This window comes from Manis javanica, chromosome 3, assembly GCF_040802235.1.
Source record: "Manis javanica isolate MJ-LG chromosome 3, MJ_LKY, whole genome shotgun sequence".
Classification (NCBI taxonomy): domain Eukaryota; kingdom Metazoa; phylum Chordata; class Mammalia; order Pholidota; family Manidae; genus Manis; species Manis javanica.
In genome coordinates, this window is record NC_133158.1 from 80,889,049 (window position 1) to 80,911,012 (window position 21,964).

General features: G+C 38.0%; 2 protein-coding genes across 4 annotated transcripts; both read right to left on the reverse strand.

The window, feature by feature from the left end:
• Positions 1 to 80: 80 nt before the first annotated feature.
• On the reverse strand, positions 81 to 18,826 carry LOC140848411 (olfactory receptor 5H2-like). Of its 3 annotated transcripts, none has more exons than XR_012129234.1 (2): positions 12,056 to 12,973; positions 81 to 226 (listed from the first exon to the last, which is right to left on the reverse strand). XR_012129234.1 is itself a non-coding variant. In XM_073231786.1 (2 exons), exon 2 carries the CDS (start codon positions 5,600 to 5,602, stop codon positions 4,673 to 4,675), a length of 930 nt encoding a protein of 309 aa, XP_073087887.1. In that variant the 5' UTR covers positions 5,603 to 5,620; positions 18,689 to 18,826; the 3' UTR covers positions 3,236 to 4,672. The 3 variants fall into 3 exon arrangements, 2 of the variants coding, with proteins under 2 accessions (XP_073087887.1, XP_073087886.1); XM_073231786.1 differs by lacking the exons at positions 81 to 226; positions 12,056 to 12,973 and adding exons at positions 3,236 to 5,620; positions 18,689 to 18,826; XM_073231785.1 differs by lacking the exon at positions 81 to 226 and adding an exon at positions 3,236 to 5,620.
• Positions 17,551 to 21,568, reverse strand: LOC140848412 (olfactory receptor 5H2-like). Its single transcript, XM_073231787.1, has 2 exons — positions 20,980 to 21,568; positions 17,551 to 18,971 (listed from the first exon to the last, which is right to left on the reverse strand). Exon 2 carries the CDS (start codon positions 18,951 to 18,953, stop codon positions 18,024 to 18,026), a length of 930 nt encoding a protein of 309 aa, XP_073087888.1. The 5' UTR covers positions 18,954 to 18,971; positions 20,980 to 21,568; the 3' UTR covers positions 17,551 to 18,023.
• Between the last annotated feature and the right edge of the window lie 396 nt (positions 21,569 to 21,964).

Below are 21,964 nucleotides of genomic sequence, written 5' to 3' on the forward strand. Positions count from 1 at the left end.
AACCTTACTAGGCAAAAGTCAGGGGAGGTCAAAGGAAAGCGAAGGCAAAAGACCATGGACAGACGTCACTGAGACCAGTGCTCTCAAACTTTAATGCCTGTGAATTTCCGGAGAGTTTCTTCAAATGCAGATTCTCTTTCAGCAGGTCATGGGTGGATGCTCTTCATTTTTAACAAGGTGCTGCCTCAGGACATTTGCCATCCCCAGTGTTTCCTCATTGGAGGGTCTTGATCATCAAAGACATAGACCATCAGGGATAAAAAGAAAGTGGTAAACATAGCTGGCATGTATAGAGAGAAGCAAGAAGGAGCAAGATGGCTCAAGGGAGGCCAGGAGGTAGCATCAGTTGGGTTCTGGAGGCTAAGTCAAGCACCTTATGTTTTACCCCAATTTAAGGGGAAATAATGAGGGATTTTGGACATGGTCAAGTATTCATGTTTCTCTTTACATCACAGTCAATCATGTTTTCAAGAAAAAGTTATAAAAACATGCACAGTACATCCTCCATTGGAATAGGTACCCCATTCCCATTTGTATTCCGGGATGAAAGTATGAAATAAAAGGTGGAAATATTTAGGATATTTGCCTAATAATATTTAAGTAGGGAAGAGAGGATATATAGATACTCCAATTTCACTGGTTCTGCTATCTTGATTTTTATAATTTGACTTCACTATTATTTACCAGAGTGGTTATCTAATATAGTCTCAGCCCCACAGCATTAGCTCACTAAGCAGAAAATACAGTGATGCAACCATCAGTCTGGGATCCACAAGCCTTCCAGGTGATTCTGAGGCCCACTGAAGTTTGAGAACCACTATTTTGAAAGGAAACCTCAACAAAAATAGAGAGCCTAGTCTAGAGAGGTCTTCACACATACCTAATATATATATACTAATAAGATTCTGTCCCACATGGATGGAACTGGAGGATATTATGCTAGGTGGAGAAAGACAAGTACCAAATGATTTCCCTCATTTGTGGAGTATAACAATGAAGCAAAACTGAAGAAACAAAACAGCAACAGACTCACAGACTCCAAGAAGGGACTAGCAGTTGCCAAGGGGGAGGGGGAGGGGAGGGCAGGTGGGGGATGGAGAAGGGGATTGAGGAGTATTATGATTGGCACACATGCTGTGGGGGGATCATGGGGAAGACAGTGTAGCACAGAGAAGACAAATAGTGACCCTTTGGCATCTTACTATACTGTTGGGCAGTGACTGCAATGGGTTATGGGGGGGACACGGTAACAGGGGTGAATGTAGTAACCACATTGTTTTTTCATGTGAAACCTTCATAAGAGTGTATATTAATGATACCTTAATAAAAAAAAAAGATTCTGTCCCAGCTAGTGTATAAGTCAGACTGAGAAATACTGTTTTAGATTTGACTGGTGTTTGTTTTTCCCTGACTCCTGAGTCTGTTGATTGTTTGAGCACACTCAATGATAAAGTTGTCAGCGACTTCTCAACAGATATTGTATAGTCTTGAGAAAATATACATATATGCCTATATATAAAGACAGGACTATGAATTCTTTTATATCTCCAGGTTAAGAAAACCAATACATGTTCATAATAACAAGTTTCTATATTATTGATATTTCCAAGGGGTGGTTTAACCCAACATCAGCAGTGTTCCAGACAACTGGGTGAACATAGCATTGACATATCATTCTTTACATCTGAATATCCATTAACTAATACATATGCAATCTCGTTGTATTTTTTAATGAAATCTGTAGAATTACTTGGCTAAAATGTGGACTTTGTATAAAATGTATATTTTATATGTTTTCCAACATATCACTAAAATGATGAAATTGATGGACAAAAAATGTGGTAGAAGTGAGAAAGGGAACACATCAGTCAAGAGGAGATTCTGGTGACTTTCTGGAAGGCACAAATTAATTGAGATTTTACTGAAAGATACATCAGATCACTGGAATCTGTTCACTAGATATACTCAAGATAAGGCTATTATAAGAAGTCAGAATTCTGAGAGCCCCTAATGCCTATTCCATACCCACCCAACCTACAATAGGACAAAACAGTTTATATACCATGATCATATTTTTGTAGACTGATGTCAGCCTTTTCATTGAGAGAAAAAGCCAAATAGGGAAATAAAAACTTTATGACCATACACACCAGTTACTTATATTATCAGTAGAGTCACTGAGTCATAACAGTGTATGAACAAGCAAAAGTCTAGACAAGTCAGAGGAAAAAAAATCAGAGAAATGGAAATATTATACAGCAACAAAAATTAAACTATGGACATATGCAATAATGTGGATTCTCTAGTGAAAAATAATAACCGCATCTAGGCTATAATCTATTTAACCCCTTTCCTGGGGTTTGGAGGAATCCCTCAGGGAAACACGGTAACCTGGTCTAATCTTGTGACTTTTACCTCCAGAAATACATAATAATGATATTTGTATTAAAACTTACATTTTATATCCTTAAACCAAGCATCTAATTAAAGAGCTTCTCCCTGATATTTTGTCATACTCTATCCCAGGAGTTAATCCTCATGATAAGAAGAACAAAAATATTTCAATTTGTGTGCATAATACTTGCTGTAGTCTTGAAATAAATCTAGGAAGTTGAGGTGGCATACAGTAGCCATCATAGGCCCAGAAATCTCCCTGGGCTCATTACAAGATTGAAAATGAGCAATGCATTCTTACTACTTTTGAAGTATTGTGTTGTCAATTCACTACAATTTTGTATATATTTCATAAATACTTATTTAAGACCTCATGTGTGCTATGCACTGCAGAAGATTGAAAAGTAGCAAGACTTCTAAATTGTTACCTAAAAAAGGCCAAAAATGAAGTATGACATGAAGCCATTCATGGCCTAAAAGAATAAATGAACTACTCAGTGTCTCAAATGAGTGCCCATTCCTATCCTTTTTGAGGTAATATGTAAATGAATCATGGAAGCTGCAGCATGTAAGAGAGACCTTGAAGAAAGGACACTATTTCAAGTGTAAATGAAGATGGGTGCAGTTGGAGGAGCATTCTATGTGGGGAGACCTGTATGAACAAAAAAGCATGTACCTGAAGGAAGGTATGTTCAAAAGCCTTTCAGTAATTCATTTTGGGTACACTAGAGGGTCCATGAGGAGAATTGTGGAGGAGGAGACGTCAGAGTTAACTCAAGGAATTTTATTGGGTAGGGCTACAAATAATGCCAGGGTTAGCAAATGCAGAGTAATACATGTATAGATGTAGACACATTTATTTATTATGTTCTCTATATGTCCATGAACAAATAAACAGATGCCTAATCATACATAAAATTCTAGATATATGCATCACATATGCACATAACTTGAAAGCATTGACAATCCATTAAAAGTTATCAAAGATGGATATTATTAAATCAGAGTTCTATTCATGAAGAATATTCTGAGAGCAAAGCTTGAGAAGTAAGAGAATATCAACAGGATGCAGAAGTTAAAAGACTATTGCAAGTGACAGATAAGAGTAGTTTTAGCAGAAAGGCCCCAATTATATTAATAGGAATGGGTATGGGATCATAGGTAAGAGAGGAAGGGCAGGGTGGAACTGAAGATGTATCACCCATTATAGTAACAGTATGCATTGGGATGAACACTTATACGTAAGGACTTTTGGGGCACAAAACCTCCAAACTCTTCCTCATTTTCGTGTATTTCCCAGATACCCACTGGCAGTCTGTTATCATATCATCTTAACATTTATTGAACTTTGGTAATAGGCATTTTGAAGCCTCTTGTGGTCAATACATTCCCATAACCTTGTATGTAATACTTATTTCTTATCAGCTTCATTAATGTTTTAGGAAGGTTGAGATCATTTCTGTCCTATTCTGCCACTTCCTTTTTCCTTTCTATGGCTATCTCAATCAAATTCTTCATCTCTTAGCTTTCTGATACTAATCTATGTGGGGTGACCTGTGTGAACAAAAAAGCATGTACCTGAGAGGAAGGTATGTTCAAAAGGTTTTCAGTAATTCATTTTGGGAAGCAACCCTAGGAGCACATTTGACTGAGAGCATGCACTCAGTTTTCCCTGACCTTCATTGTTTTAACTCCATTCTCTTTTTTTCTTCTTTGCCTTCTCTTTTCTGTTTACTTCTCTATGTGATAATCAAGTTGAATCCCCACAAGAAGTGAAATTTGCCATGTCCCATATAAAGTGGAATGCCACACCTTTTGATAACTAGCAGAGTTTCTGGGATTTGCCTCTGTTCACTCAAACACAACCCTGCCTGCACTGTGAATTAAGTGTGATGTGAGTCTTTAGACTGCATAGTATATATTACTGTTGAAAATTACATGTTCAAATTCTTTTCAGAAGAATTGCACTATTATACTTAATGCATTTATGAACCATATTGAGAACATGCAAGTGTGTAATATATTTGTTTTCTTCCTTAATTATTATAGTATGACCATAATGAACAGTATGATTATAATGAACACTTGCTTAGAATTCATTCTATGTATTTGATAACGTTCATACATATTTAAGGTATTTTGGATACTGCAACTTTAAGTCATTAAGCTGTGGCAATTATAACTGCAAACCTTTGAACCCTAATCAACACATGGCAACATCTAATCTGCACAATTTTGTGTTGCTTTAATAAAAAGAAAACAGATACAAGTAGGAGATCTAAATATTTCTCTTTAACATTTTTGTCAGTGAGTGTATGACTTTCTTGTTTCTCAGGCTGTAGATAATTGGATTTAACAAAGGAATTATGACCGTGTAAAATAGAGAGTCCACCATATCTTGATCATCTGATTGTGTCGATCCAGGCCGCACATACATGAAGAGAAGGGGGCCATAGTACAAAGAGACAGATAAGAGATGAGCTCCACAGGTGGAGAAGGCTTTCTTTATGCCCTGCACAGATTTTTTTTTTAAGATTGTGAAAAGAACGAGAGTATATGAGATAAGAACAGTCAGAATGGTAAACACCTGTATTGACCCAGAGAAAATAAAAACCATCATTATATTAATAGAAGGGTCAGTACAAGAAATCCTAAACAGTGGTATGATGTCACAGTAAAAGTGATGTACTATGATGGAATTGCAGAAGGTCAATCTGAGTAAGAAACTGCTATGAATTATGGCATGAAGAAGGCCACCTAAAAATGATAAGACTAATAGCTGGATACATAGTCTATTGGTCATAATCACCGGATAAAGTAATGGTTTGCATATGGCTACATAGCGATCATAGGCCATTGTTGCCAAGAGAAAACATTCTGTGGTTATACTGATTGCAAGGGAAAAGAATTGTATATTACATTCAGAGAGAGACATCATCTTACTCTTTGCAAAGAAGATGACCAGCATCTTGGGAGTCACTGTGGATGACATCCAAGCATCTACAAATGCCAAATTCCCAAGGAATAAGTACATGGGAATGTGAAGGTGAGAATCATTCCATATGAGAACAATGAGACCAAGGTTCCCCACAATGGTGATGAGATATATCACTGAGAACAGCAGAAACAGGGGTATTTGCCACTCTGGTTGATATGTAAGTCCAGTGAGAATAAACTCTGTCAGCAATGTGGCATTTTCCTTTTCCATGTCCTCACTGAAGGTTGCCTAAAATGAAAAGGAATAAAAAATGAAAAATCAAAGTCATTAAGAATGTATAATGTGAAAATATGGGCAAGGAGAGTTGAAATAATGCTGTGCAGGCCAGAATGCCCTCTTTACTTTGTTTAATAACTCTATAATAGGTGGAATCTATTTTGGGGAACTAAAGTAAATACAACTATTTAAATTTCTTAAAAGTGCAGTAATAAACAGATTTGGAAAAATGTACATTCTAAATATGTGCTGTATGTATGGGAATGAGATTCAGTGTGATAGGATAATTCTGTGTGTGAGACACGGATGAAGGGTCAAGGGAAACGAAGCTTGAAGAGCCTGGGTCATAAAATGAATTGAATGGCATGTGAAGCATCTTGAACATTATTTATCAGGTGGTAAACATGCACAAAAAGTTTAAGAGGACGGAGTGGCATGTAAGTTTTTTTGGTATATATAGGAGTCGAGAGGATAAGCTACAGGGAGGGGAAACTGGAGTCAGGAATACTAGTTAGGAAGACGTTACCTTTGTTTAGTGGTTTCCAAACCAGATTACACTCACAAAATGTCCGAAGAACTTTTTGTGCAATGTATATAGATTCTGAGGTTTTATTGTGGAAATTGATTAACTGGGTTGAGAATGAAGTCTACTAACCTGCATTTCAAAATTGCTCCCCAAGTGACTCAGATCTCTGTCAAGTGGCTAGTTCATGGATAAATGGCATTGAGCATGATAAGGAGGACAAAGAGATAGTTGCAAAAGAATTCAGAATGTAGAGTCACTACTTCAGTAAAATATTGAAAATGAAGGGGTAGTCAGTGAAGGGCAGAGCAGACACTTGGTGACTGGATAGATCTTCATCAAAAAATGATTGAGGACTAGGACGAGATGTTTGTGGAGATGGTGTCCTCTGAACATTCATATGTTTGTAATATGAATCTACTAAAGCTTAATAGAAATAATGACTTAGGGGTAATTGGAGTACCCGAAGGCATCCTTATGAATGACCTAGCCTTTGGAAACTGTGCAAAATGAGAAAAAGGAAACTCAGGTGAGGAAGGAAGCTTGAAAAAGTGTATTAAAGTGGTCATAGAAGATAAATGTCATTTTTTGGATGCCAAGCTGATCCTCTGGGTTATCACATCACCTTGAGGGCAAGCAAAGTCCATCAATTACTCCATAAGCATTCTTAAGCTAGAAACTAACTTTCCTCTCCCCCTTGCACCTTGAGTGAGGGGACTTGATGTAGTTTTGACAGATCAACCCACCCACCCTGGATTTAGAATTTTGAGAGAGGGAGAAAAGGGTACAAAACAAAAGAAAAGTTAGGATGCTCAGGCAGCCAAGGGACAATATGAAGTCTCCAGCAAAGGCTTCCTGACCCCACACCAGGGAATGTGTAATTGTGAGCAGTGGCATTCCAAGTCTGCAGCAATGACAGCAGACTTGGTAGAGCTAAAGCTGGGACATGATTTTGGCTGCTGTTGACTGACTGCCCTGCTGCTTCTCTTGCTGCCCATTTTTTCCAGCCTGTTCCTCCAATCCCCCCAGCAGTTCTATGTTAGAGCAAAATGCCCTTCTAAAAATTACTTCACAATGCCACCAATAGCCTTGGTTGGTGGCAGTGAAAAACGGAGAGACAAGAAAAGAATACTGAGCAGAATTTCTGTGAAGCAGGAGGGAAACTGGAGGGAAGCTGAGTGTTAAGAACATAAAGAGAGGAAAGGTGCTTAATAAGGACAGTTAGTTACAATGCCAGTTGCCAAAATAAATGCTCTAGTAGGACTAGGAACAGATGTGACTGAGCTTGGACATTAAGAGATTTTTAGTGGCTTTAGTGAAAGCAATTTCTGTTATGTGATACAGTTGAGAACCTGTACACAAATATAAATTATTTTGCTGTATATTACTTTTCAAAATATTTCAAAAGAGAGGAAGGCATCAAAATGAGGAAGGGGACAGGAGAAATAAAAGAGAAATTTGGGCAGGTGATAATTTCACAAGGTGGAGGAAGAGATTTATGCAGAGAATAACATAAACATACATGGGTAAGCATGGGAAAGACAAGCCAGATACATGTATCTGAAAGACTGCAGACAACCGAAAGGGAAACATTCAGTGTTTGGGGGTAAATGTTAGTCTTAAGCCTGGTGTTCACTAAAAGTTATCAACATTGGATATCTTGTTCTTTTTGTCAGATGTCCAAGTGTATTTTCCCATGGAATTGTATACTCAAGAGATTTTCATTTTAAATTTGGATTTACAAATGTTGTGTTGTTACTAAATATACTAGCTCTGCCTGTAAGTTCTTCCCATATTTTAAAGTTGCTTTACTTTATTAGGGTGATTAGACCTGAGTTTCTGTAGATATTCTGCTTGTTTTACTTTAGAGCACTTTTTATCCATCAGTTTTTTTTAACAGAATAAAATTGAGCCAAAGACTAAAACCAAAGATGGGCAATATAAATGGCCAATGCTGATTATTCCAGTTATAAATGTATATTTATTTGGAAGGGGTATCCTTCCATGCAATCCCAAATCACAAAAATTGAAAATTCTCGATTCAAGTTGTATGTGGGTGTTTATTAAGCCAAAATGCTGGAAGGAGAAGTAGATGAACATGTTATGCATATTTCCCTCTATCTGTGTATAAAGTACTCAAATTTTTGTGGGAAGTGGACAAATGATAGAAGAATTGATATGTAAGTGACAATTTAAAAGTTTAAATCAGTGAGTGTGTTCACTTAGAATGAATCGTTTAATCAGAAAAGCAAAGATTTCTTATGGAGGAATCTTTATGAACTGTTACTTAAACACAGTATACATAGTTTAATGTCCTAGTTCACTAATACTTATAAGGTTGTTATAGATATTGTAAGAGATAATAAAACACGGTTACATGGAATAATTCAGTCTTGCAGCTATTTTGTCTACGTAGATTATATTCATAAAAATACATTATACAAATTGTTCACTATTTGTTTTTGGGTATTCATCTGCCTTTAATGGAATCTTATAATGCAATCTAAAGTCATTATAAATTTAACAGTATTTTTAACTTCGTATGTAAATAACAAATATTGCAGAAATAATTTCTTTCTTACCCATATCTTGTAAGAAATTGAGGAAATCCTTTCAAAGTATTAGGCCTTCTAAGTGGGAAAAATAAAAGAGCACAGAAATGACAATAACATAAGTAGCAACTCTTGGCACACTGATTCATTTTCGAGGCTTCATTTGCCAGGCTCAGGAAATATTGTTTATATAAATTTGCTTTGAAGCCAAGAGTCAGCCAATTGTGCAACTGTTGCTTTTGTTAGAAGAGGAAGGCATGAAAACTGATTCCCCTACTAGCACCCAAGGATTCCCTTTAGGACAAAGTTAAGCTGCTCTACTGGGCATTGAGCACTTGGACAACTATGAAAAGGCCCGTTGTCCTCTAGGGTATAACAGACTCTGCAATCATAAACATCAAGTCATTGTAGACAGTTCCAGTTTGAAACTGCACTTATACCACTACTTACTACCACAGATGAAATTGTGCAAACTCCAGCTTATGTATAAAACATTACTCGGACTGAATTAATGTGGTCTTAATTGAGCTAATCATATATAAAGCCAAATTAACGAGGCCGAAGTAATAGAACCCACTCAGGTGCCGCCCCGGAAAGCTGTCATCAGTGCAAACCTGCAGCTCCCATTCCACACCTACACTGCACTCCCCACTCTGCGCCAAAATGAGAAATTGTTCTAGGCGGGAGGTCTGGGAGAGGAACATAAAGAAAACAAAGACAGAGGACCACAGTGGGAGGTGCCCTAGGACAGTGATTCTCAAACTTTAATGCCTGTGAATCTTCTGGAAATCTTGATAGATACAGACTCTGTTTCATAGGCCTGGATGGGACCTCTGGGTCTACATTTCTAACAAAGTAATGTGAGTGGACATTTGCCATCCACAGGGCCTTCATCAGAAGAGCCAAGATTATCAGAGGGCCAAGGTCACTGGAGAAACATAAAATGGTAAATTACCAAGGGAGAAACACAGAGCTACCAGAGAGGGCCAGAGGGGCCAGCACGAGTGGGACTCCAAGGGGCCTTGGAGGATAAGTCAGGGTTTTGTTCTTTACCCCAACGTAAAGGAATTGAGGACCTTTGAATATGGCAGTAATGTGCTCGGTTTGTCTTTTGTGCATTGCAGAGTAGGTAGGCAGTGAAACTGCATTCAGAAATAAAACTTAATTTACTTATTTGTGACATTTTGATTTGATGTCAGAGTAGTAGAAAAAAATATATAACTTCCCCATGGAACTTGATTGGCAATATAGGAGAAAAGAAAGTTATTCCTTTTGGATAGACTGATTAATCAGTTTTCCCACTTCCTTTGCAGGTGAAAAACAAGAGGACAGAAAACAGCCTAGATAAAACAAATGTCCTGGGAAAACAGCACAGGGGTAGAGTAAGTGAGCAGTACAGTGTGTAGCGGTAGCTTCAGCCAGACACCAACTTGACTTCAGTTTACCACCCCCTTCATTTTGTTGCTTATCTATTACTACAGAGGTCTACAGTTCGTCTTCCAGTGAGGGTAGTCTTTTCCCTGTTACCATTTATATAGGAGTGTTGGGCTATCTCCTTGTAGTTTTCGCTTGCATTTCCCTGATGACACATTACAGAAAGCATCCTGTTGTGTCCCCTTTTTTATATCCATATATCTTGCTTGGGAAGTATCTGTTCAATCCTTGCCAGTTATTTAATTGAGTTATTCATTTTTTGATTAGCATGATTTCTGAATATAATGTATATATTGTATATATAATATATATACAGATATATAAATTGCAATTATTTGTCAAGTATCTTGAGTACCTTTCCATCCCTCAAGATAGCACACCAGTCTATTACACAGATGATATTATAATGTTTGATCTCAGTGAGCAAAAGGCACTTAGTATTCTTTACTTATTGGTAAAACATTTACATGACAGAGGGAGGGAAATAAGTCTGACAAAAGAGTTTAGGGGCCTTCTATGTCAATGAAATTCCTAGGGAGCCGGTAATACAGGGCATGTCAACTCTCCCTTCCCAATTTCAAGATAAGTTGTTGTATTTGACCCCTCTTGGAACCAAAAAAAAAGGCACAACACCCCGTGGGCCCTTGGAAATTTTAAGGCAACAACATGATCATTTGGGTATGTTTACACTTGGCCCACTTACCAAATGACCAGATAAACTACCAGATTTAGTTTTAGTGGGGCTTAGAACAAGAGAAGACTTGGCAATAAGTCTAGGCTGCTGGGCCAGCCACTCTGCTGCTGGGGCCATGTGATCCAGCACACCATGGTGGCTGAAGTGGAGGGGCAGGGGCGGGAACTGGTTGCTGCCATTAGTAGGCTTCTGCAGGGAAATCACAGAGCAGGCACTCAGCATTTTGAAGCAAACCCTGCCATTCTCTGTGATAACTAACTTTCCTTTTGAGAAACACCAGTTAGCCTGCTACTGGGTCTTATTTTAAAATAAGCATTTAACTATGGGCCACTAATTTAACACGCAACCAGAGTTATCCTTACAAACTGGATGTTATTTGATCCACCAAGCCTTTAAGTTGGGTGTGCAAAGGAACTCTCCATCATGAAATGGAACTGGTATATACATGATTGAGCCAGAATAGGCCCTGATGACACAAATAGTTACAGTACGTGGCTCAAATGATGATGGTTCACATACCTGCTACACTGGCCTTTCTCTCCCAGCCTGCACCTACAGCTGCATGGGGGAATTTTCTATGGTCTATTGACAGAAGAAGACAAAACTGGGACCCAGTTTTCAAATGGATGTGTGTAAATGCAGACATCACCCAAAAGTGGACAGCTGAAGCACTGTAACCCCTGTCTGACGTTTCTGAAGGACAGCAGTGAATAAAAAGCTTCCAAGTAGCAGAACTTCAAGCAGTGTACCTAGATGTTCACTGCGTTTGGAAGAAGAAATGACCAGATGTGTGATTATATACCAATTCATGCACTATAGCTAATGAGTTGGCTGGATGATCAGGGACTCTGAAGAAATATGACCAGAAAAATTGATTACAAGGTGATTTGTAGAAGAGATGGATCTCTCTAAATGAGCGAAAAAACATGAAGATATTTGTGTCTCATGAGAATAATAACTGAAGAGTGACCAAAGTAGAGTAAAATTTAAATAATCAAATGGATAGAATGAGCTATTCTTGGACACCTGGTAGCTTCTTTCTCCATTCATTTCTGTCATCAGCTAATGGGCTCATGAACAAAGTGGCCAGGTGGCAGCTAAAGAGGTGCTAGCTCTGGGGAGAAAGGGGTCCTCCTCCTGGAGCAAATTACCCTATGTATCTGGTGAAGTTGAAGTAACAAAAGGGGAAGGACAGGTTGGGAGCAGCTGTTTTTACTGCTCACAGATAGCTCAGATTCGCTGACCAGGCTCAGCACGGTCGGTCTCCTCCAGCGGTGGCTCATGCTCTGCATGCTTGCCTCTGGCCCGGGGCTCCATCCATCTCCTCCAGTCACGGTGAGTGCTCTCCTCTGGTCCTTTCTGTCCAGTCCCCGCTAGCAAAACCCGCTCTGTGCTCCATTTCTCAGCCACAGGCGATGTGCTCTCTACCTCCTGCCCACCCTCTGGGAGGAGCTCCTTGAATGGGTCCTTTGTGACTGGCAAAAATCAGACCAATTACAGACCAGGAACTGAGAGGAGGAGAGAAAGGCCATTTTCTCTCCTCTCCTTGCCCCAGATCCACCAAAAGCTGCAGTGGTAAATACTCATTGATATGTAAATGGACTAAAGTCAGGCTGGAGATCCTGGAAATTCTGTAGTTTACCCCACAGCTCACACATGGAGATCTATTTACTAAGGACAGCTTCGTGAGAGGTATTTCTGAGTGCTTTGTGTTCCAGGAGCAGAAAACACTGAGTTCCAAAGATACTACCATTCATGGAGTGATCACCCAGATACTTGGTTGCAAGCTGAGTATACTGGACAGTTTCCATCACAGAGGGGAAGTGCTTTGTTCATACCGGAATAAATACTCACTCTAGATACAGTTTTGCCTTCCCTGAGGTCAGTGTTCTGCAATAATGATCATCTTGGACTAAACTGAATGTCTTACCTACTGTTTTAGTGTTACCCACAGTGTTGCTTCAGATCAGGGAACACACTTCACAGTACAAGAAGTGCAGCAATAGGCTCATGATCATAGAATTCACTGGGTATACCCTGTTCCCCACCATTTTGAAACAACTTGTTTGATAGGAAAATGGAATGCCTTCTTGAAGACTCATTTACAGCAGAACTAGATGGATATTCCTTGTGAGGGCCTCAAGACCCTATGTCTTTTCAGAATCAGCTATGATCTGTGGTACTGTTTCTCTAATAGCCAGGAATAAAGTGGTGAAAATAGGAATGGCACCAGTCACTATTGCCCCTGGTGACCCACTAACATAATTTTTGCTTCATTTAACCTTGATCTTATGCTCTGATTGCTAGAGGTCTTAGAGCCAGAAGGAGGAATGCTCCCATCAGGACCTACAGTAATGGTTCCATGGACTGCCACTCAGTCCCTTTGGACTCTACATACCTTTGAAACATCAGACAAGGAAAGGCGTTGCTGTGTTGTCTGGTGTAATCGATGCTGACTTCCATGGGTAAATTAGGGCTACAGGTCTACAGCAGAGGTGAGGATAAGTGTGTGAAATACAGATTACTTAAGACATCTCTTAGTATACCATCCCCTGTAATTAAGGACAATGGAAAATTTCAACAAGCCAATCCAGGAAGGACTTCTAATGGCTGAGACTCTTCAGGAATGAAATTTGGGTAACCTTAACAGGTAAAGATCAATGACCAGCTGAGGTGTTTGCTGAAGGCAAAGGGTATAAGGAGTGAATAGTGAAGAAAGGTAGTTATATATACTAGCTATTACCCTATGATCAGTTTCAGAAATGAGGACAGTAATTCCATGAGCACCTTTTCCTTAATTTTATATGAATACATTTGTGTGTGTTTCTTTAGAGCAGTGTCTTTGTTTCCTTTCTGCTAGTATTTGCTTATTGTAACATAAGATGTATTGACTATATAACATAGTAATTAAGCATTGTTGACTTGATATCATGGCATTTAAGTTACCAGATATCAAAGAGAAAAATAAACACCACTGAGGTATTTGCCTCCTTCTTTGGGGAAGGTTTTAGTGTCCTTTCAGTTGTGCATAGCATAGTAGTTTCATGTGAGGCAGAATTATGACCTTGCTACTGTCTTTATTTGAAGGTTAAATATATTTAAGGAAATCATGTATGGGTGCCATGTTAATGATGACTGGACTTGTGGTGGTTTTTCTTAAGTGTCAACTTGACTGGGCCATGATATGTCCAGCTGTTGTGATACATTTTCTGTTGTGTCTGAGGGTGTTTTCAGAAGGTATTTTTACTGAATTGGCAGAATGAGTAAAGCAAGTGGCTCTCTCCATTGTAGGAAGGGCCTGAGTTGAACAAAAAAGGTAGAGAATGGTTGAATTTGCTCACTGTCTGGCTGGTTGACCTTGATTCTGCTGACCTTGGTGATCCTGTTTTGAGAACTCAGACTTAGACTAGAATCTATACCACTCGTCTTCTGTCTCAGGCCTTGAAACTGCAAGACTGGCTCTTGTGTGTCTCCCACTCCAAAGCAACAGATTCTCAGTTTCCCAACTGCAAGAACCAATATCTTACAATAAAAATCTATATATATAGATATGGATTTCTCTTCTTACACGTACAACCATATTGGTTGTACTTATGCTGGAATGTCCTATATTACTATAATATGTCAATGTAAATGTAGTGAATTTCTTGCTTTTATTGAATAATAGAGGAAAATATGATGATGCTACTATTTGCTCTTGCCCTAAAATAATTCTCAGTTAGAAGGTACTTTCTCAGAAGATGTAATAGTCATCTTATTGCATTTGGAAAAACTTCTATATGAAATTTCATTGAGAAAGTTGGTCCAAAATAGATGCAACTTGAAAATTAACTTTAAATAACAAAGGTCCTATCCATTAATCTTACTCAGATGAGGCAATGGAGTTTTGATTGGTTATTATTACTTTCAATTGTGGTTATAAGAAAAAGTTTTTTAAATGGCCACAGTTCTTCATCCTTAGAAAAATAGCTCCACTGGAGACTGCATCCAGCTGCCCCAACAAGAAATGAAGTAAAACTAGAAGGTGGAAACCTTTAGAATGTTTGCACAGTGTGTGTATGTAGGGGATAGAGGATGTGTAGAAACTTCATTTTGAGTGGTTGCTAAGTATCCTGATATTAGAAAAACTTAGTTCACTGATTATTTTAAAAGTGTTTCCTATGTGTGGTCGCAACCCAACAACATCTTATCTGAAATGTGGTCTTTCCACAGGTGTATATTTTACCTCTTACCCAACATGCCACTAATATGATAAATAATATACAAAACAGATAAATGTATAAATAACAGAAAGTGAAAACAGGATTGCATCAATGGAAACAAGATTTCGGTGAATTTCTAGAAGGTATACAGTAGTTGGATGGTATTGAAGGTGAAGCCAGCACAGGGGAATGTATAGACCAGACGGTGAGCACAAGACAAGGATGTGAGCCTGTCTGAGTGCGGAAGTCCCCAGCAGTCTGCTGTATACTTCCTCAACCTAAACAATAACTTGACAGCTACCAGACCATGCTCATATACTCATACTACTCATAGCTTGATGTCAAACTCCACATTAAAAAAAAGAAAGCCGATTAGGGAAAAAGACCTGTTCTAGTGGCAGGAGAAGTGCACAGTAGTAGTTTTATTATCATTTGACTTTTTGAGTCAAAACACTGAATAGATCTAAAAAACTCTAGGTATTTGACAGGAAATATTAGAAAATAAGAATATTATACATCAGCAAGAATAAACAAACTATGGACATATAGAATAACGTGAGTTTTCTGTGTTGAAAGAGAAAAAGCCTCTGGACTTTAATCTATCCGTTCCTTTCCCTGGGGTTTGGGGGAATGCCTCAGGGAAAGAAAAGAGGGTAGATGACCTCATCTAATCTTGTGACCTCCACCTCCAGAAACATAAATATATTTTTTAAATACTTACATGGTTTGTGTCTTTAAACCAAACATCTAATTAAGGAGCTTCACCCTGATATTTTGTCATGCTCTATCCAAGGAACTAATCTGGAGATAAGAAGATTAAGAACAAGTTTCTTTTAGTGTATGATGCTTGGTGATTGTTAGGAAAGACATTTAGGGAGGGGAGCTGAGCTGGCATGCAGGCTCAGTAATCTCCCTGGGCTTCTTACAAGACTGAAAAAGAGTGATGTGCTATTACTGCACTGTGTGTATTTGTGCTGTCAAACCATTTTAATTTCACAAAGATCTCATGAGTACTTATTTAGGACCATGTTTGCAAGCCACTATGCTGCCAGCTATAAAATACAGAAAGACTTTTAAATTGTAATCTGAAAGAGTTTATAGACCAAAATAAGTATTACAGAAGGACTATGTGGCCAAAGGAGGATATAGAAACCAGTAAAAGTTTGACATGAGTAAACATTCTAGTCTTCTTCAAGGCAACCTGGAAATGCATCACAGAACTTTCGATATATCATTGGAGAGATACAAATACTATTTGTAATATTTGAGACAGTCCTGGAAAAATGATACCATTTCAATTGGAACTGAAGATGGGGCAGTTGAGTGGGAGAGATTCTCTGTAGAGAGACCTGTGTGAGGAAACACATACACCTGCGAGAGAGAGGCTTCCAGTAACGGAGATTGTGTATGACACAGGGTAGAATCGTAGGCGAATTGTAGAGGAAGACTTCAGAGATAAAGCAGTGTTTTATTTGAAAGTACGCCAAGTAATGACAGAGGTAATGAATGCAGGGTGAAATATAAATAAATAGAAGTATTTATATATCACATACTCTGCATATATAGAGATGTATGTATATATATACATATATATGTACCCATAGTTATGTATTGTATCATCTCAACGTACTCCAGAAGAAATGATCATGCATAAAGGTATGTATCTCTAGATAATTAGTACATATGCATATAATCACATAGCAATGACAGCCCATCGACAGTTCTGCTTATGAAGAATAATCTAGCATCTGTGTTTGGAAAGTAAGAGAATATCAGATGAATGGAAGGCATAACTAACTAGAGTTTTACAGAACACAGTCAGGCAGTTTTGAGGGGAGGGCCTGAGTGTTATCTTTAGGAGTATGTGTGATATTTCAGTGTTGAGAGAGGTACGGCAGAGATGGACCTGAAAGTAGTTCACTTATCATACTTAAATAGTATGAACTGTGAGGAAAACCAGCTTTCAAAAACTTTCAGAGCACAGCAGACCAAATGCTAGCTCGTTTTTGTGTCTTCACCAGCCATACACACTGGATATTATGACATCACATCACCTTAACAGTATTTCAGCACTGGTAATATGCAATAGTAATAAAGCACCTCGTTGTCAACAGTACATTCCTTTCACCTTTAACATATTACTGATTTCTTTATCTTACTAGCTTCATTTTTTTCTAACTCTAGGAAGATTGAGACCATTTCCTTTCTATTTTGCTCTTGCCTCGTCTTCTCAATGCCCATCAATGCTTAGTTCTCCATTCTAATCTCTTAGCTTTCTGAGTTAGTGAATCCTTTCAGATTGCCCAACAACATACAAACAGCTAGAAAGCAGCTTTTAAGGCATCACAGACTGTGAGGGGCAACCCACTTCTAGCTCCTCATAGAAGCGCACAGAGCTGAGAGCATCTCGTACAGTTGGCATCGCCCTACTGTCTTAACTCCCTTCTCAAGTTTTCCTCATTACTTTCCCATTCCATGTATCTCTCCGTGTAATGTGAGGAGTGAATCCCCACAAGAAGTGAAAGTCACTCACGACGTCCCAACTACAGTGGAATGAAAGAACCGATGGCTAGCAGAATTCCTGGGATCTGTATCTGATCAAACATAAACCTGCGTCCACCATGGGGTCAATGTGATATGAGTCTTCAGGTTTACAGTTTCATTTTATCAAACGGATCATACTCATGTACTTTTCAGAGATGCAGCATTATTTTTCCTCAATAATTGTGTTTATAAAACCACATTGAAGAATACAATCATGTAAGATGTTTTCCTATTGTTTCCTGCTCTATTTTAGTTTGATATGAATGCTTGATTAAAAATCCTTGTATGTTCTTTAGTAACATATGGAAATATTTCAGAGGGTATTAGATGCTAACATGTTAAGTCATTAAAATCTTAGGAAAATTGTAACGGAAAAATCTCTGAACATTAAGCAACACATAGCAACATCTAATCTGTGCAATTCTGTGACTGCTTTAAGTAGTGAGAACAGATATTACCCTGACAGCTATGCATTTCTCTTTAACATTTTTGTCAGTGAATCTGTGACTTTCTTATTTCTCATGCTGTAGATAAATGGATTTAACAAAGGAATTATGACCGTGTAAAATAGCGAGTCCACCATATCTTGATCATCTGATTGTGCAGATCCAGGCCGCACATACATGAAGAGAAGGGGGCCATAGTATAAAGAGACAGATAAGAGATGGGCTCCACAGGTGGAGAAGGCTTTCTTTATGCCTTGTACAAACTTCTTTTTTAAGATTGTAAAAAGCACTAGTGTATAAGAGACAAGAACAATCAGAATGGTGAATACCTGAATTGAACCAGAAAAAATAAAAGCCAACATTATATTAAAAGAAGGGTCAGTACAGGAAATCTTAAACAGTGGCATGATGTCACAATAAAAGTGGTGTAAAGTGTTGTTACCACAGAAGGTTAATCTGAATAAAAAACCTGTATGAACTAAGGCATGAAGAACACCACCTACAAATGATAAGACTAACAGCCGGATACATAGTCTATTGGTCATAACCATTGGATAAAGTAAAGGGTTGCATATGGCTACATAACGATCATATGCCATACTTGCCAAGAGAAAACATTCTGTGGTTGCAGTGACTACAAAGGAAAAAAATTGTATCAAGCATTCAGAGAAAGATATCATCTTACTCTTGGCGAAGAAGCTGACCAGCATTTTGGGGGTCACTGTGGATGAGAGTGACGTATCCACAGATGCTAAACAACCAAGGAAAAAGTACATGGGGATGTGAAGCTGAGCATCATTCCAAATGAGAGTAACCAGACCAATGTTCCCCACAACAGTGATGAGATATATCACCAAGAACAAGAGAAACAGAGGAATTTGCCACTCTGGTTGATATATAAGTCCTGTGAGAACAATCTCTGTCAGCAGGGTTGCATTTTCAGTATCCATGTCTTTGTTGGATGGTCCCTGAAAAGAAATTAAGTAAATGTACAAAGAACATTCACAAAGATATTATAAAAAGAAAACTCTAATAAAAAAACTGCAATAAAGTCACACACTAATCACAATGCCCTTAAAATTATTTACTACTTCTATATGTGTGGAAATTATATTGGGGAATTGAAGTAATGGAAAATGCAATTATTTAACCACAAAGAACATACAGGAATGAACAGATTTAGAAGAATGAAAACACATCCTAAACATGAGCTAAAAATGGATACTTGAAATGTATTACAAAATTTCTGAGTCTGGTATATTGTTGAGGGCCTAGGGAAAAGAAGTTTGAATTATTATAAAATGAATTGAATGCATGTGAAAGATGACCTTGAGCCTTATTGCTCAGGCAATGGGCATGTCCCCAAAACTTGTGAGACAAGGAGTAGCATCAAAATATATTTTTAGGTTAAATATTTTAATATAGAAAATATGCTGCAGAGGGTGGTTGGGTAAATAGAGTCAAGGTTACCAGGTAGGCAGTTCTTACTATTGTCCAGTGGTTCCCAAACCAGATTACACATCAGAATTGTTTGGGGATCTTTGTGTACAAAATATCAATTGTGAAGCATTAATGTAAATGACTAATGTCTAAATACCTGCAATTTTTTAAACACCTTCCTGTTGATTCAAATGTATGTGAAGTTGAGTATATGCATGATATGATATTGGGAGTGGTGAGGAGGACAAACAGATACATCAAAATAAATTCGAATGTAGAGCCCCTGGGACTTGGTGAAAGATGTGAAGTAGGTGGTTAGTGAAGTACAAAGGAGACACTTGGTTGACTAGGTAGATGGTCATTCGAAATTGAGTTTGAAACCTTAGATGCTCTGAGAAGTTTGTGGAAAAGCCATCCTCTAAATATTTACGTGAAAGAGCTTTGTAGTGTGAGTCTACTAGAGCTTGATAGAAACAATGACTTGGGGTCATTGGGGTAACTGAAGGCATACTTATGCATACTATCCATTAAAGAGTATGCATAGGTATAAAAAGGAAAACCATGGAAAAAAATTTGAGGAACTCTATTGAAGAGGTTATAAAGAGATACATGTCACTTTTAATAGGTAAAAAATGAGTCTTGGCATCAGGCACAGGGTAACATTCACTCCAGGAGTCAAAAGTACCTGAAGCTGACTCTCTGTTCCCCCTTGCACCTAGCATGAGGGGATGGGATCTAGTTTTGATCTAGATTTGATCTAGTCAAACTCATGTACTACCTTTCACTAAGAATTCTTCTGGATTTATATTAAGAGCACTTTACGTCCACCAGCTTTCTTAGCTGGATAAAATTGAGCCAAAGATTGCAACTGAATATAGGGAATATAAATAACCAGTGCCAATGATGCTGGCTGTAATGTGTATTTTTTATCAGAGTGTGCTTCCTTCTGTGCAATCCCAAATCACTTAATAATTGAATACTCACAAACTCAATTTGTGTGTTTGTACTTATTAGGTCATAAATGCTTGAAAGTGTAGTGAAGGGACATTTTCTGAAAAATTTCTACAGTACATATGTTAAAATACTCACTGAAATTACTGCCAGAAAGAGAAGAAAGGACAGAGGAGCTGATATGCAAGTGATTGACCTTAAAAGTTTAATCAGAGAATGTGATAAATTAAAAGAAATGGATCTTTTTATTCAGAAAAAAACAGAAAAATTCCTTACATACGAAACATATTACCTAGTATTTAAATGCAGTTTACATTTTTAACATTCTAGCTCACCACAACTTATCTCAAACGTTATTATAATTATGTTAGAAAAATAATAGATCATTGTTAAGGGGAATAATTCAGTAGTACAGATATTTTGCTTATCCAGAATTAGTCACAAAAGTAAGATATGCAGATAATCATTAATTATTTTAGATTTCACTTGCTTTGGCATATTCTAAATCTCTTTAAAATTATTATAAATTATACATTATCTTAATTTTTTAAATAAAGAATGTCACATAATTCATTTTTCTCTTACCTATATCTTGAATGAAATTGCAGAGATCCTTTCAAAGAATTAGGCTTTCCAAGCATAAAAACGTATGATAGCAGTGGAATGATGATAGCATACACAGCAACTCTTTGTACACTGATTCATTTTGGAGGCTTCATTCGCAAAAATCAGAAAAATGTTGTTTATATAAATTTGCTTTGGATCCAAGAGTCAGCCCATTGTACACAGTATGTTTTTGCCAGAAAAGGAAGGAGTGCAGAACTAAAATTCCCCTAATAGCACCCAAGGATTCCCTTCAGGACAAAGTTCAGCTGTTCTTCTGGGTATTGTGGACTTGGACAAGCATGAGAAGTCCAGGGTGTCCCACAGGGCATTACAGACTCTAAAGTTGTAAACATCAAGTCTTGTAGACAGTGCTAATTTTAACAATTGAAATTGCACTTCATGCATCTGTTTACCCTGTCAGATGGCACTTCTGATGTGTTTATGCAAACTTCAGTTACTATAGTCTCCTCTGAGCTAATCATTTATGATTCTAATGAGGCCAAAGTTCTAGATTCCCCTCAGGCACCGACCCTAAATAAACTTGTCCTCCTCATGCAAACTGCAGCTCACATCCCAGACCTGCACCTCACTACCCACTTTAAGATGAAAACTGATGAGAAGCCTTACTAGGCAAAGGTCAGGGGAGGGCAAAGTGCAAACAAAGACAAGGACCATGGTGAGATGTGGCTCAGATCTGTGCTTCTCAAACTTTAACCCCTGTGAATCTCCTGAGACTTTCTTCAAATGCAGATTCTCTTTCAGCACGTCATGTGAATATAGTGAATATCTAGAAGAACAAATGGCCAGCTGTGTGATTATTTACCAATTCATGGGATATGGCCAATGAGTTGGCTGGGTGGTCAGGGACTGTGAAGAAATGTAACTAGAAAATTGACTATAATATGATTTGTAGAGGTACACAATGGATCTCTCTGAATGGGAAAAAATTGAAGATATTTCTGTC